The following is a 12,952-nucleotide window of genomic DNA, read 5'->3' as shown; positions in this document are numbered from 1 at the left end:
AACTTGTGTCTCCTGCATTGGCAGGCAGGTTCTTTACTGCTGAGCCACCTGGGAAGCCCTAGACTCCAATAAAAATTAATTTTAAAATAATAAAAATAAAGAGATGGTAGAGAAGAACAAAAAAATAAAAGTACCTTAACATAGCTTAAGTGCCTCATTTTCAGGAGTAGACTGCCCCTTTCTGTTTGTTCAGTTATCAAAGTTAAGGCCACACTAGCTTTTGCTTTCTGCTTATAGAGAGCTGTGTAAGCAAAATTTAGAGCACCAGCTTCGGCGTGGCTGATTCTGCCTTTACTAGCTGGGTGATCTTAGATAAGATACCTCTTTTATCTAATCTTCAATTCCCTCATGTGATAAATAAGGCTGCTACTGCTGCTAAGTCACTTCAGTCGTGTCCGACTGTGTGACCCCATAGACAGCAGCCCGCCAGGCACCCCCGTCCCTGGGATTCTCCAGGCAAGAACACTGGAGTGGGTTGCCATTTCCTTCTCCAATGCATGAAAGTGAAAAGTGAAAGTGAAGTTGTTCAGTCATGTCTGACTCTTAGTGACTCCATGGACTGCAGCCCACCAGGCTCCTCCGTCCATGGGATTTTCCAGGCAAGAGTACTGGAGTGGGTTGCCATTTCCCTCTCCAGTGCATGAAAGTGAAAAGTGAAAGTGAAGTCGCTCAGTCGTGTCCGACTCCTAGGCTAATGGTAGACAAAACATACAAATCACTTCCCTCAGTGCCTGACACACATAAATATTGAATAAAGTTAGTTGTTACCCATATAATGCATTATATGAAAAGCAGTTAAAATCAGATAACCCCATTATATGAATTCCTAAGCTAAGCTATAATATGTAAAAATTTGAGATTCGACAGGGTAATATATTTACTTTTTATTTTCTACTAAATGATGTCTTCCATTATTTTATAAGCACGTATAAAATGAAGGCTTAAAACAATATTCATTAACGCACAGCATTATAATTCAGAACATACGTTTTTATGAAGAAAACGACATTCTTGTCAAATTACTCTGTTAATATCAGCCGTATACATTTCCAAGTGATGAAAACCTGAGACTGAAACCATCAACATGCGTGATTCATGAAATCTGTAGGTCTTATGTTAAAGTGATATATTGTTAACATATTTAATGATAAGGTGATACTAGTCCTTAATTTTTATTTATTCCAAGTTCAAATAAAATTGAACTTTGTGCTATACCCCTCCATTAGAAGCTCTGGAGTTTTTTTCCTACTTTTTTAATTGACAAAATTACGTGTGTATATACACATGCACGCACACACACACACACACACAACGTGACAGTTTAATCACTTTCTCTTTCAACTCTATATCTGAAAATGATCTTATTCAGGAGATTTCCTCGTACCTGATTTTACCTCCAAGTCTTTTTACCCTACTTTTCTTCCGTTCCCACCATGCTCAGTCTCCTCCTTTCCTATGACCTGAGGCCAGTGGTTCGTTCATTCAGTATACTTGCTCTAGGCTCTGTGCTGGGAATGTCCAAGAATAGTGACTCAAAGCCTAGTGGGGGAGGATGTATAGAAACAACAGTTATTTTACAGGAAGCTAAGCGCTCCTTCTAAAGTGATCTTTATAACCTGCAAATATGATCACTATAAAAGTATGTGGGGTTTGCAGGACTTAGAATATGCTCTTGTCATGGGAATGCACAGTAGCAAAAGAAGTGAAGAACAAAATATATTTTAGAATTATGTAAGAGTTGGCGCGATTTAGTGATATGCTCAGAGACAGCATAGGAACTCAGTAAAGGAAAAGAAGTCAGCACTATTAAGTTTCTGTCTTAGAAATGAGGTAAACAGTGGTGCTACTGAATCAAGATAAGGTATATTAGAGGAGGAACAGGCTTGCAGGATGATAGGTAATGAGTAGTAATGAGTTCAGTTTGGGATATGTTGAGTTTGAGCTGTCCTTGGGATATCGGTGTGAAGATTTCCAGGTGCACGTTGGATTTAGCACTGTAGACCCTACACTAAAGTTACACAGCTGGGCGTTATGTGTTGCCTGTTTTGAAAGTGGATCTAGAATGAATAGTGGAAGCGTTAAACCAATGTCTGTGGGATGATCTGAAGGTAATCCAGGAAGGGGGCTGAGACAGGGAGTCAGGCAAGGTACGATGATGGGATCCAAGAAGAGAGAACATTTAAAGAAGAGGTCAGTATAGAAGCTAAAGAGCTTCTGTGGGACATAGCAGTTAGGAAGACATTAACAGCCAGTGGATGTTTGGGTACCAGGCAGTTGTGGGTATGGAAGGAAAGTAAACAAAGAAGGAAGACTAGGAGGTGAGGAAGTGGGTGGAGAATCTTGATTGTGAAGATGGGAATGGGATTGGAGACATAGCAAGAGAAGGAGGTGGGGTGAAGGGATAGTCATTATTTCCTTGAATCTTCCGCAGGTCTCTCTTCGCATGTCTTACCTGCTGCTTAACTACAGTCTATTGAGTGTTAATCTGTGTCTCTGTTTTTCACTTGTAGAAGTCTAAGAAGTCTTTTTTAAGATATGCCTGGTCTCTATTGGTAGAATTTTGTTTTTACTCCATTATATGCTTTAGTAATTTTATTTTTACTTATTTCATTGCCTTTATTTGGAAATGCTTTTCTTTGATGTTGTTGGGGCTTCAGTCCAACTGTTTGTTGTATCTGCTGATAACTTTGCTTCCTAAAGCAGTTCATGATTTTTTAGATTTGTTCCTCTTCAGTGGTTTGTAGGAGTCTTGTGGCCTGGATGAGGCTACATAATTTCCTGCGAAGAGATTTTATATTTGCTTCCTCCATGTACCCCTGGCATGTGTCCAAGTGGAAATTACTTCTATGCTAATTTCTTGGCTTTGGTACATTGCCAAAAGTTTCCATAACTTTTTCTTTTTTATGTTATTGTAGTGAGAGCATGATATGTTTGTGTGTATGTTTGTGTATGTGTGTGTATAAGCGAGCACCTAGAATAGTGTATCTAAAGATGCAGATGATCACAGAAGTAATAAGTAAAAGAAGTAAATATTATTATATTTCTCTCTGATTTACTCTGGAACTGTTTTTAGTTTTATTCTAGAATAACACTGCTCAGTAGAACTCTCTGAGACCATGGAAAGGTTCTCTGTCTCCTGAGACCATTTTGGTAGCCACTATCGAGGTGGTGTGGGCTTTCCTGGTGGCTCAGCTGTAAAGAATCCACCCGCCAATGCAGGAGACATAGATTCAGTCCCTGAGTCAGGAAGATCCCCTGGAGTAGGAATTGGCAACCCACTCCATTATCCTCGCCTGGGAAATCCCACGGACAGAGGAGCCTGGCAGGGCTACAGGCCATGGGGTCACAAATAGTTGAACATGACTTAGCAACTGAGCAGGCGCGCACACACTGAGGTGGGGCTCTTGAGAATTGACATATGGCTAGTGAGAATGAGAAACTGAGTTTTTAGAAGGATCATTCAGTAGTGATCCTTTAAAATTATTTAAAATAATAATTATTTTAGATAATAAAGGACACTGCATGACCCATTATGTCTATTAGAGAGAGCTCCCCCGCTTACCTCTTGAGCCCCTGGGTCGGAGTTTTCTGCTCTTTACTGTTGAGCTGACACATCCCCCCACGTCGTGTCCCCCAGGTCCTGTGTCAATGGCACCCTCGTGTGCAGCACCACCCAGCTGTGGCATGGGGACCGAATCCTGTGGGGAAACAACCACTTCTTCAGGTAAGCACCTTGTGCTCACGATTATGTTCACTGACATGTCTTTTCTGTTACCTGAGTGTGAAACACACTGATTTTCTCTAATGGTCCAAAACCCCACAGGATTAATTTGCCCAAGAGGAAACGGCGAGATTGGTTGAAAGACTTTGAGAAAGAGACAGGCCCGCCGGAGCACGACCTGGACGCGGCCAGTGAAGCCTCCTCAGAACCAGACTATAACTACGAATTTGCGCAGATGGAGGTTATCATGAAAACGCTGAATAGCAATGGTGAGACCCTACACAGTTACTTTCTCTCTCTCCTCTTTAAATGACTCCAAGAGGAATTTGAGCATGACTAGAGAATTGTCAGATTTCTGGCATATCAAATTGGGTATTCTGTTGCAGGAATAAAGCTTTTGACCTTTTTTGTTTATTTCTGGATTTTTCGCTTCAAGGACCTCTCTTTTTAATTATAAAAATGAAGTATCAAGAAAAGGCCAGATGAAAAAACAAGTGTGATGTATTACTATGTAGAGTATAGAACAACAGAAAAGAGCATCATTAAGATTAGGGATTAAGGGATTTCCATGACAATGGTTAAGACTCTTCCTTCTGGTGCAGAGGGCACAGGTTCAATCCCTGGCTGGGGAACTAAGATCCCACGTGCCATGCTGTGGCCAAACATTTTAAAAAGAAAAAAAGATTAGAGATTAAGATTAACTACGGGGGCTCCTGACAGCGCAGCACAGGGAGGACCACAGCCGGGACCCAAGCTCCAGCCCATTCTGCCACTTGCTCGCCAAGTTGGGAGGAGTCCCGACAGACATTTCATGCTCAGACAGGATCACGTTAGTGGGTCGGTTAACAACATGCCTGAGCAGCAAGTCTCCTCTGAGCGGTTGTTTGGAAGCCCCAGTAGGTGCAGGGTGTGACAGGAGAGTGCAGTTCCAAACTCCAGGTGAAGGAACGCTCATTAGAAGAGAGCTTCTTGCTTTCGATGCAGTTACAGGCTTCTGGATGTCTCTGTTCTCCAACTCTGCGAAGCATCTAAGTGGTATCCATTTAATCATCTACCATCCCATGGCACACATTTCTAATTTCTCCAATCACTACCTGCTTATCATATATTTATTTATATATTTATACACACACACACACACACACACACACGGTCCCCCTGGATAACCAGTGAGTGTGTAGTATTTGTTAATCCCTCCAGTCTTCTTAGGCAGAGCAGTTGGTCATCAGTGGCCTGGCTCGTGGTGTTAATGTAAGTATCCATTTGTATTCTAGATCAGACTTTGATCTCTAGTGTTGATTTCATTCATTTAAAAGCAATATTTCCCCGTCACTCTGCTTTACCCACTCCCCTTGCTAAGTGAAGCTCCCCTGTAGGGCACATCGACGTGCTCTGATACGATGCTGAAATGCTGGCGGCCGGGCAGAATTCATACTCTTCACCTCTACTGCTTAGGTGGCTTCCCGATCATAAGCCTGTCTGCCTGGTGGTCGTCCCCTTGGTGGTCCTATTTGAAGATTCTCTTCCCTCTCATGTGGTTTCAGACGAAGCTCCTCCACAAACACTGGGATAAAGGTTTTAACTGATTGGCTTTAGCTTGAAGGAGCTTGACTGGTTTTTAGCAGGGCTGCTGGTTGGTGCTTGTGCTTCATGCTTTGGCCAGATCTAACATGACGGGGAAGACACCGCAGTCTTCTGCCTGGCAGAGGTGCTCTGAATTCTTGTTGGAGCAATGTTCCCTTTTCAGTTATGACCGCTTCCTCCCCGTTTCCAAATTCCATGGCCTTCCCAATGGTTAGAACCTGGTGGCTGTTCTTTTCTTCATGTATCCGACAGCAAGAAGTGTCTCTAGTATTTTTATTTCTGTTGACAGCACAGGAGTTCAGGATATGGTACTCCTGGGTAAATAGTCACCTGCATTATCTCAGTGATAAACCAAAATAGCGTATCTTCAAATCTCTAGAATAATTAATGGTCTAAAACCCAGTTCATTTGAATTAAGAGTAAAAGCAAACCTAGTATTTTTAGACCATAATATGTTTTTCTCGACAACAACTGTTTTCACAGAGTCAGTGGCAGCTCTAAAGTAAAGAAGAACTGAGGGTCTGCTGAATGGTCCCAGAGCTTATTCCATCTGGAATTCAAAGGTTCCTTTTTCCCTCAAAGGATCTATTCTGCCCTTTGATTCAGTGCCTTAGGCATCTTGATACGAATTAATTCTAATTCTCTGGGTCACTTTTTTTTCTTTTTTTTAATTTTCTGGATCCTGAGGCTTCCCTTATGGCTCAGCTGGTAAAGAATCCGCCTGCAATGTGGGAGACCTGGGTTCGATCTCTGGGTTGGGAAGATCCCCTGGAGAAGGAAAAGGCTACCCACTCCAGTCTTCTGACCTGGAGAATTCCATGGGCTGTATAGACCATGGGGTCGCAAAGGGTCGGACACAGCTGAGTGACTTTCACTTTCACTTTCCTCTGGGTCACGTAAATGCCCTTCAACCTTTACACCATCACCCTCTCTCTTTCCCATACACGGGACAAACAAGTTTGCACTCATTGCATAGTTATGTACCAGGCAGAGAATAAAGTAAGGAAGAAGGGAGCATGCTATGCCCAAAGGAAAAGAGGTCCTTTCTCTCCTAAAACACTTACCCCTTTGGTTTCTTGGCCTGAGGCTCCAGGCTCACTGAGTTTTAAAACAGTTCATTCAAGAGGAACAAAGTGATAAGGAAATGAAGGAAACTGTTAACACTCTTGATAGTGGACTGGTGATTTGAGAACAGGCCAGAGCATCTTTGGTTTCTGTCCTTGCCCATATCACAGAGTCAGACTGACATGCTGATTGGAATGATCTTTTTACGAGTATGCGATATAGGGAGAACAGATACATGTACAGACATGGCTGAGTCCCTTCGCTGTTTACCTGAAACTGTCACAACATTGTTAATTGACTATACCCCAATACAAAATAAAAAGTTTGAATTTAAAAACAAGCAAACAAAAAAGAATATGCTGTACAGGAAATTCCCAGCAGTTAGGGTTCTATGCTTTTACCTCCAAGGACCTGGGTTCAATCCCTGGTCGGGCAACTGAGACCCCACAAGCCGTGATGTGTGGCCAAAATAAAAAGAATATGCTGTATACTGAGAAAGGCTTAAAACAGGTCAATTAATTCGGAAAGAAAATGTTATCCAGAGAAAAGTGTTTCCAGACTTGTGTTGGGATCAGAGGGAAAAAGAAACCTCAGCCTCTGTACATCTCCTGGGTTCTATGTATGCCGGCTACATCTGGAGTCCCCGAGCAGGGCTTTCCGGGCTGGTCCATGGCAGGCGAGGGGAAGGATGCTTGGAGTTGCTCTCTGGCACATCTGTGTGTTGTTCTGTGGCTTCTGAGAAGGCCTGGTGAGCAGTAGGGGTGCTGTGTCATGGCCAGTCGCATCACCTGTGCGTTGGCGTGGAACTCCCTCCTCAGCCACTTGGGATATGTGTGTTTCCACACACCATTGACCAGCAAGTAGAAATAAGAATTAAACATCTTATTCAGTGTCTTTTAGCCAAAGCCCTAGACTATGATTTTATAAAAAAAAAAATCGTGTGTTTTCCAGTTTTCTTTCTCTGAAAAAAGGTTCATACACACCAAGTTCAGTTCAGTCGCTCAGTCGTGTCCGATTCTTTGCGACCCCATGAATCGCAGCACGCCAGGCCTCCCTGTCCATCACCAACTCCCAGAGTTCACTCAGACTCACGTCCATCGAGTCAGTGATGCCATCCAGCCATCTCATCCTCTGTCGTCCCCTTCTCGTCCTGCCCCCAATCCCTCCCAGCATCAGAGTCTTTTCCAGTGAGTCAACTCTTCACATGAGGTGGCCAAAGTACTGGAGTTTCAGCTTCAGCATCATTCCTTCCAAAGAAATCCCAGCGCTGATCTCCTTCAGAATGGACTGGTTGGATCTCCTTGCAGTCCAAGGGACTCTCAAGAGTCTTCTCCAACACCACAGTTCAAAAACATCAATTCTTTGGCGCTCAGCCTTCTTCACAGTCCAACTCTCACATCTGTACATGACCACAGGAAAAACCATAGCCTTGACTAGACGGACCTTTGTTGGCAAAGTAATGTCTCTGCTTTTGAATATGCTATCTAGGTTGGTCATAACTTTCCTTCCAAGGAGTAAGCGTCTTTTAATTTCATGGCTGCAGTCACCATCTGCAGTGATTTTGGAGCCCCAAAAAATAAAGTCTGACACTGTTTCCCCATCTATTTGCCATGAAGTGATGGGACCGGATGCCATGATCTTTGTTTTCTGAACGTTGAGCTTTAAGCCAACTTTTTCACTCTCCACTTTCACTTTCATCAAGAGGCTTTTGAGTTCCTCTTCACTTTCTGCCATAAGGGTGGTGTCATCTGCATATCTGAGGTTATTTTAGGGCCCTGTAAATGGATGGTGAGGACCCTGTCCTTTCTTTTTGACACCTAGAGCCTAAATAGAAAATATATATATATATCACTGTTTGAGAAATATATATATATAAAATTCTGAGAGAACTTCTCTAGCCCTTAAATGTAAAATTTTTTAAAACTTTCTCAAAAAACATTACTATATTATTTACAATTTTTCTTCCAGAGGCTCTAAGGCTGTATCAGAAGTTCTCATCCTTTGGAGTTTATCAGTTTTCACTGTGGGAGAGGTCTTGCCCAGCCATGGTCTGTCTTTGTGTAAGAAGGGTTTTTTTTTGGAGTCCATTTTCCACTGGCCTTTCAGGTGATGCATTTCAGGGACTCTTATGTCAGGACTCTATGAAGAAAAGTATTCTTCTTTGAAAAAAGAAATGAATTTTAGAATTTTACATCAGCAAAGAACAGTCTTTTTTAAACATCTGTTCTTTAGCAGAGTACTAATTCTGAGGAAAACATTGGAGGTAAGAGTATAATTTATTACTAAGTTTGTTTCCTACCCCAGATAATTAACTCTGGTCTGAGTTCAAAACCCGGCTCTTTTGCTTTGCTTATTAGCTGTGCCATCTTGGGTTGGCCACTTAACTTTTCTGAGCTCCAGTTGTCTCCTCTTTAAAATGGGAATGCTGCCCACCCCTAGCTTTGTTGCAAGGCTTTCATGAGATGATGCATGAAAAGCATATAGTGCCTCTACCCTGAGACATAAGCCAACAGATAGTAGAATTATTATTGCTGTTGTGGTCATCATTTTTATTAAAACAGCTCACCTATACTGTGTATATCTAGTGATTTTTAAAATTACTTTTACTCTGTTTTGTATTCTTTCATTCTTTTTTAAGCTAAAGTACTGTTTCCCCACCCCCCCCTTCTCATATAGAAAACTAGTAAAATATGAATGCTTATTTCACAAATTGATAGGGTCTTCTGGTCTAGTCAGTCAGTATCCATCATCAGGTGATGTGAAGATTCCTCTTAATTTCCTTCTCTTAGTCCAGAAATTAAAATGAGAGTCAATTTGTAGAAATAGGACACTGCGCTGAGTAATAGGCAAGTGTGTAAATCGCAGGCTAGTCTGAGAATACAAGTAAATCTCCTAGGTCTTATGTACTTCAAGGAAATATTTACCGTTATGGTAAATTTCTTTGTTTACCATCCAGATTGTCTAACATACTGTTTCCCCATTATGGCCTCCTCACTTACATGTGTCATAGTTTTCTCTTTTGTATGCGCATGGTCTGTGCTTTCCTTAAACTTTGTGCACTGCATCCAGGTCATTGGCCGTTACCAAGCTAATGTCCCGGGACAGCCAATTAGCTCTTTAGGATTGAGTCCTACCTACACCATAACCACCGCTAGTCATAGTCAGGGCCCCTTTAAACAAGATCTATTAGTATTTCTAATACTTGTTCACCCACATGTATGTTGGTCATCTCTCAATCTGCAAAAGCAAAAAAGCAGTAGACTTTTGTTTTTGTAAGTGAATTGCTTTCTTGGCTATTAACACCTGAGAAATTGGCAGACCATATACTCAATTCATATTTTCAAACAGATGCTGTAATCTGTAAGTTTCCTCCCACATTAGAGAAATTCAGGAGAAACAAATTTTTAGCCAAATCGGAACTATAAAGCCTTTGTCAATGGGTTTGTCAATGGGAACTATAAACCCTTTGTCAACTAAAACCAATGCTAAATGCACCTAAAAAGTGACGACATAAAATCAAAATCTTGTGTGGCTCTGTCTTTGAAATCACCTTAGATTTCATTGAGTCTTTCTTCTCGGTGGATAGAATACCATCCCTTTTTCCTCTACCCTCTTCTTTTTGTAGTTGAGCCACCTTTCTACACATCAGGGCGAGCTCATCAAATTGAAGAACGTAATAGTAGATGTGAGGAATGTTTCCATACAACGTGTTTAATCTGAAATGTTAAGAAAAAGGAAATGGAGAGAATTCCACCTGACTGGGCCCGGCCGGCCGCTCCCAGACAAGAGCACTGAAAGGCTCCATCTGGGGGAGGAGACGGTCCTCGTTAGAAGCCTCGCTGGGGGTGGGGGGCGCTGCCGGTCCGAGCCACCGCTGAAGGGCCCCTTGCCTTCTCTCTTGGCTTGCCAGACCCAGTTCAGAACGTGGTGCAGGTCTTGGAGAAACAGTACCTGGAAGAAAAGCGAAGCGCCCTCGAGGAGCAGCGACTCATGTACGAGCGGGAGCTGGAGCAGCTCCGCCAGCAGCTGTCCCCGGAGAGGCAGCCCCAGATCAGCGGCCCCGACCGCCTGGCCTACAGCAGCCAGACGGCGCAGCAGAAGGTGACCCAGTGGGCCGAGGAGAGGTAGGAAGGGGACCCAGGGGCCCGGGGCAAGGCCTCGGGGCCTCAGGGAGGCTGTTGTAAGGCACGTCAAAGGGGGACAAACCTAGCAAAGAGGGAAATCTTACTTCCATGTCTGAATTGTTAGTGGTTGCCTTGTCTTTCAAGGAAGGTTCCCCTGGAGAAGGAAATGGCACCCCACTCCAGTCTTCTTGCCTGGAAAATCCCATGGATGGAGGAGCCCGGCAGGCTACAGTCCATGGGGTCCGAAAGAGTCGGACATGACTGAGAGACTTCACTTTTTCACTTTCAAGTATGTTTACTGTGACGTCAGTTGTTAAAGATTACACCTGCCCTCTTACCCTTCAGTGAAAATGGTGCCAAGTTAGAATATCACTGTTTGGTTTTGAAGTAAAGAACAATTGAATAGTTCTAAAGCATAAAAGCAGGCTTCCCTGGTGTCTTTGACGGTAAAGAATCCGCCTGCAATGCAGAAGACGCGGGTTTGATCCCTGGGTCCAGAAGATCCTCTGGAGAAGGAAATGGCAACCCACTCCAGTATTCTTGCCTGAGAAATCCATGGACAGAGGAGCCTGGCGGGCTACAGTCCATGGGGTCCCAAAGAATTGGACATGACTGAGCGACTTTCACTCACTCAAAGCATAAAAAGCGTTTCTTGTTCTTTTATTTCTCTTACTTTGGAGTCAATTTAAATGCAGTTTTAATGTTAAGAAATCTGTGAATTTTTTAAATTTACAACTTTAAAATATTTGTATCAGAACTGAGGCAGTAGTGGAGGAAATGGTAACAACAGTAAAGATAGTAAATTGTTACAAAGCTCTGTTGTGTTCTTGCCACAGTCTAGGAATGGTGCTTTTTTATGATCCCAACAGCACCAAGTCATGGGAAATATTATTTCAATCAATCGAAATACCCTCTCAGTCATGCATTCAGTAAATGTAAAGGCCAGGCTTTGTTGACAGTCCATTAATAACTCCTCTGTTGTAATAATAATAGCACTGGACATTTCTTAAGCATTTATTGCGTGTCGACACTCCATACCCCAGAAAATCCGAGTGTAACTTTGCAGTTGGTCCTTGATATCTACATTCCACATCCACAGATTCAACCAACCGTGGATCATAAAGAAAAAATTCCACATCTAAGCAGACCTGTGCAGTTCAAACCCATGTTGTTCAAGGGTCAGCTCTACTCTTTCTTTCATTCAGTGGGTAATTTTTGCATATTCTATGATGGGCCATGTACTTGGCCAGGAATTAGGTGTAGTGACAAGCAAAAAAAAAAGACATGGTCCCTGCCCTAGGGGCGCTTACAGCTTCATAGGGGAGATGGATGTTATTAGTCAAATAATTATACAAATAAGTGAAAAACTGAAACTATGACGAAGACTGAAAGTGAAAGTCACTCAGTCGTGTCCAGCTCTTTGTGACCCCATGGAATAGACCGTGGAATTCTCCAGGCCAGAATACTGAAGTGGGTAGCTGTTCCCTTCTCCAGGGGATCTTCCCAACCCAGGGATCAAATCCAGGTATCCCGCATTGCAGGTAGATTCTTTACCAGCTGAGCCACCAGGGAAGCCCAAGAATACTGGAGTGGGTAGCCTATCCCATCTCCAGTGGATCTTCCCGTCCCAGGAATCGAACCGAGGTCTCCCGCATTGCAGGCGGATTCTTTACCAGCTGAGCTACATGACAAAGACTACTGAGGCAAAAGATGTGGCTCTGGGAAAACATGGAATAGGGTTTGGATCTAGTCAGGATGTTGCTGCTGCTGTGTCACTTCAGTCGTGTCCGACTCTGTGACTCCATAGACGGCAGCCCTCCAGGCTCCGCCATCCCTGGGATTCTCCAGGTAAGAACACTGGAGTGGGTTGCCATTTCCTTCTCCAATGCATGAAAGTGAAAAGGGAAAGTGAAGTCGCTCAGTCGTGTCCGACTCTTAGTGACCCCACAGACTGCAGCCTACCAGGCTCCTCCATCCATGGGATTTTCCAGGCAAGAGTACTGGAGTGGGGTGCCATTGCCTCCTCAGTCAGGATGTTAGAGACATATTTATCAAGAAGCACTCATTTAGAGTTGAAAAGCAAACTGCTGCTGCCCGGAAAGTACCTACTTCTCACATCTACCAAATGAAGAAATCACATAAAACACTTCTCCTTATGCTAGAGCTCCTCTACTACAAAGCTTACAAAAGTCATAATGATTTCTTTTTCCTAAAGGAATGCTTTATTGGGCTTTTATTTTGCATTTTCGTATCAAAATCTATTCTTTTTCAAATATTATATGATTTAAAACATGGTTGGAAGTTAAGTTACCCACACCTTTGCTCCTCATCCCTGGTTACCAGTGGATAGCCCATGGAACCCTGGTGGGAAGAGGGGAGGATAAGAGGTGAGTTGCCAAAAATAGGTTGACAGATAATTGTCTGAGAGGAGATTCTTACTACTTTCTAATAATATGAC

General features: G+C 43.0%; 1 protein-coding gene across 1 annotated transcript in view; it reads left to right on the top strand.

The window, feature by feature from the left end:
* KIF13A (kinesin family member 13A) overlaps positions 1–12,952 on the top strand; it is a 203,751-nt gene that overhangs the window by 146,299 nt on the left and 44,500 nt on the right. Inside the window, 3 exon segments of the mRNA XM_070361021.1 lie at positions 3,638–3,724; positions 3,824–3,990; positions 10,281–10,494. Of these exon segments, the coding sequence (XP_070217122.1) occupies positions 3,638–3,724; positions 3,824–3,990; positions 10,281–10,494 (468 nt within the window).

Source organism: Bos mutus, chromosome 23, assembly GCF_027580195.1.
Source record: "Bos mutus isolate GX-2022 chromosome 23, NWIPB_WYAK_1.1, whole genome shotgun sequence".
NCBI classification, from domain to species: Eukaryota; Metazoa; Chordata; class Mammalia; order Artiodactyla; family Bovidae; genus Bos; species Bos mutus.
This window is presented reverse-complemented; position numbering and strand designations above follow the sequence as displayed.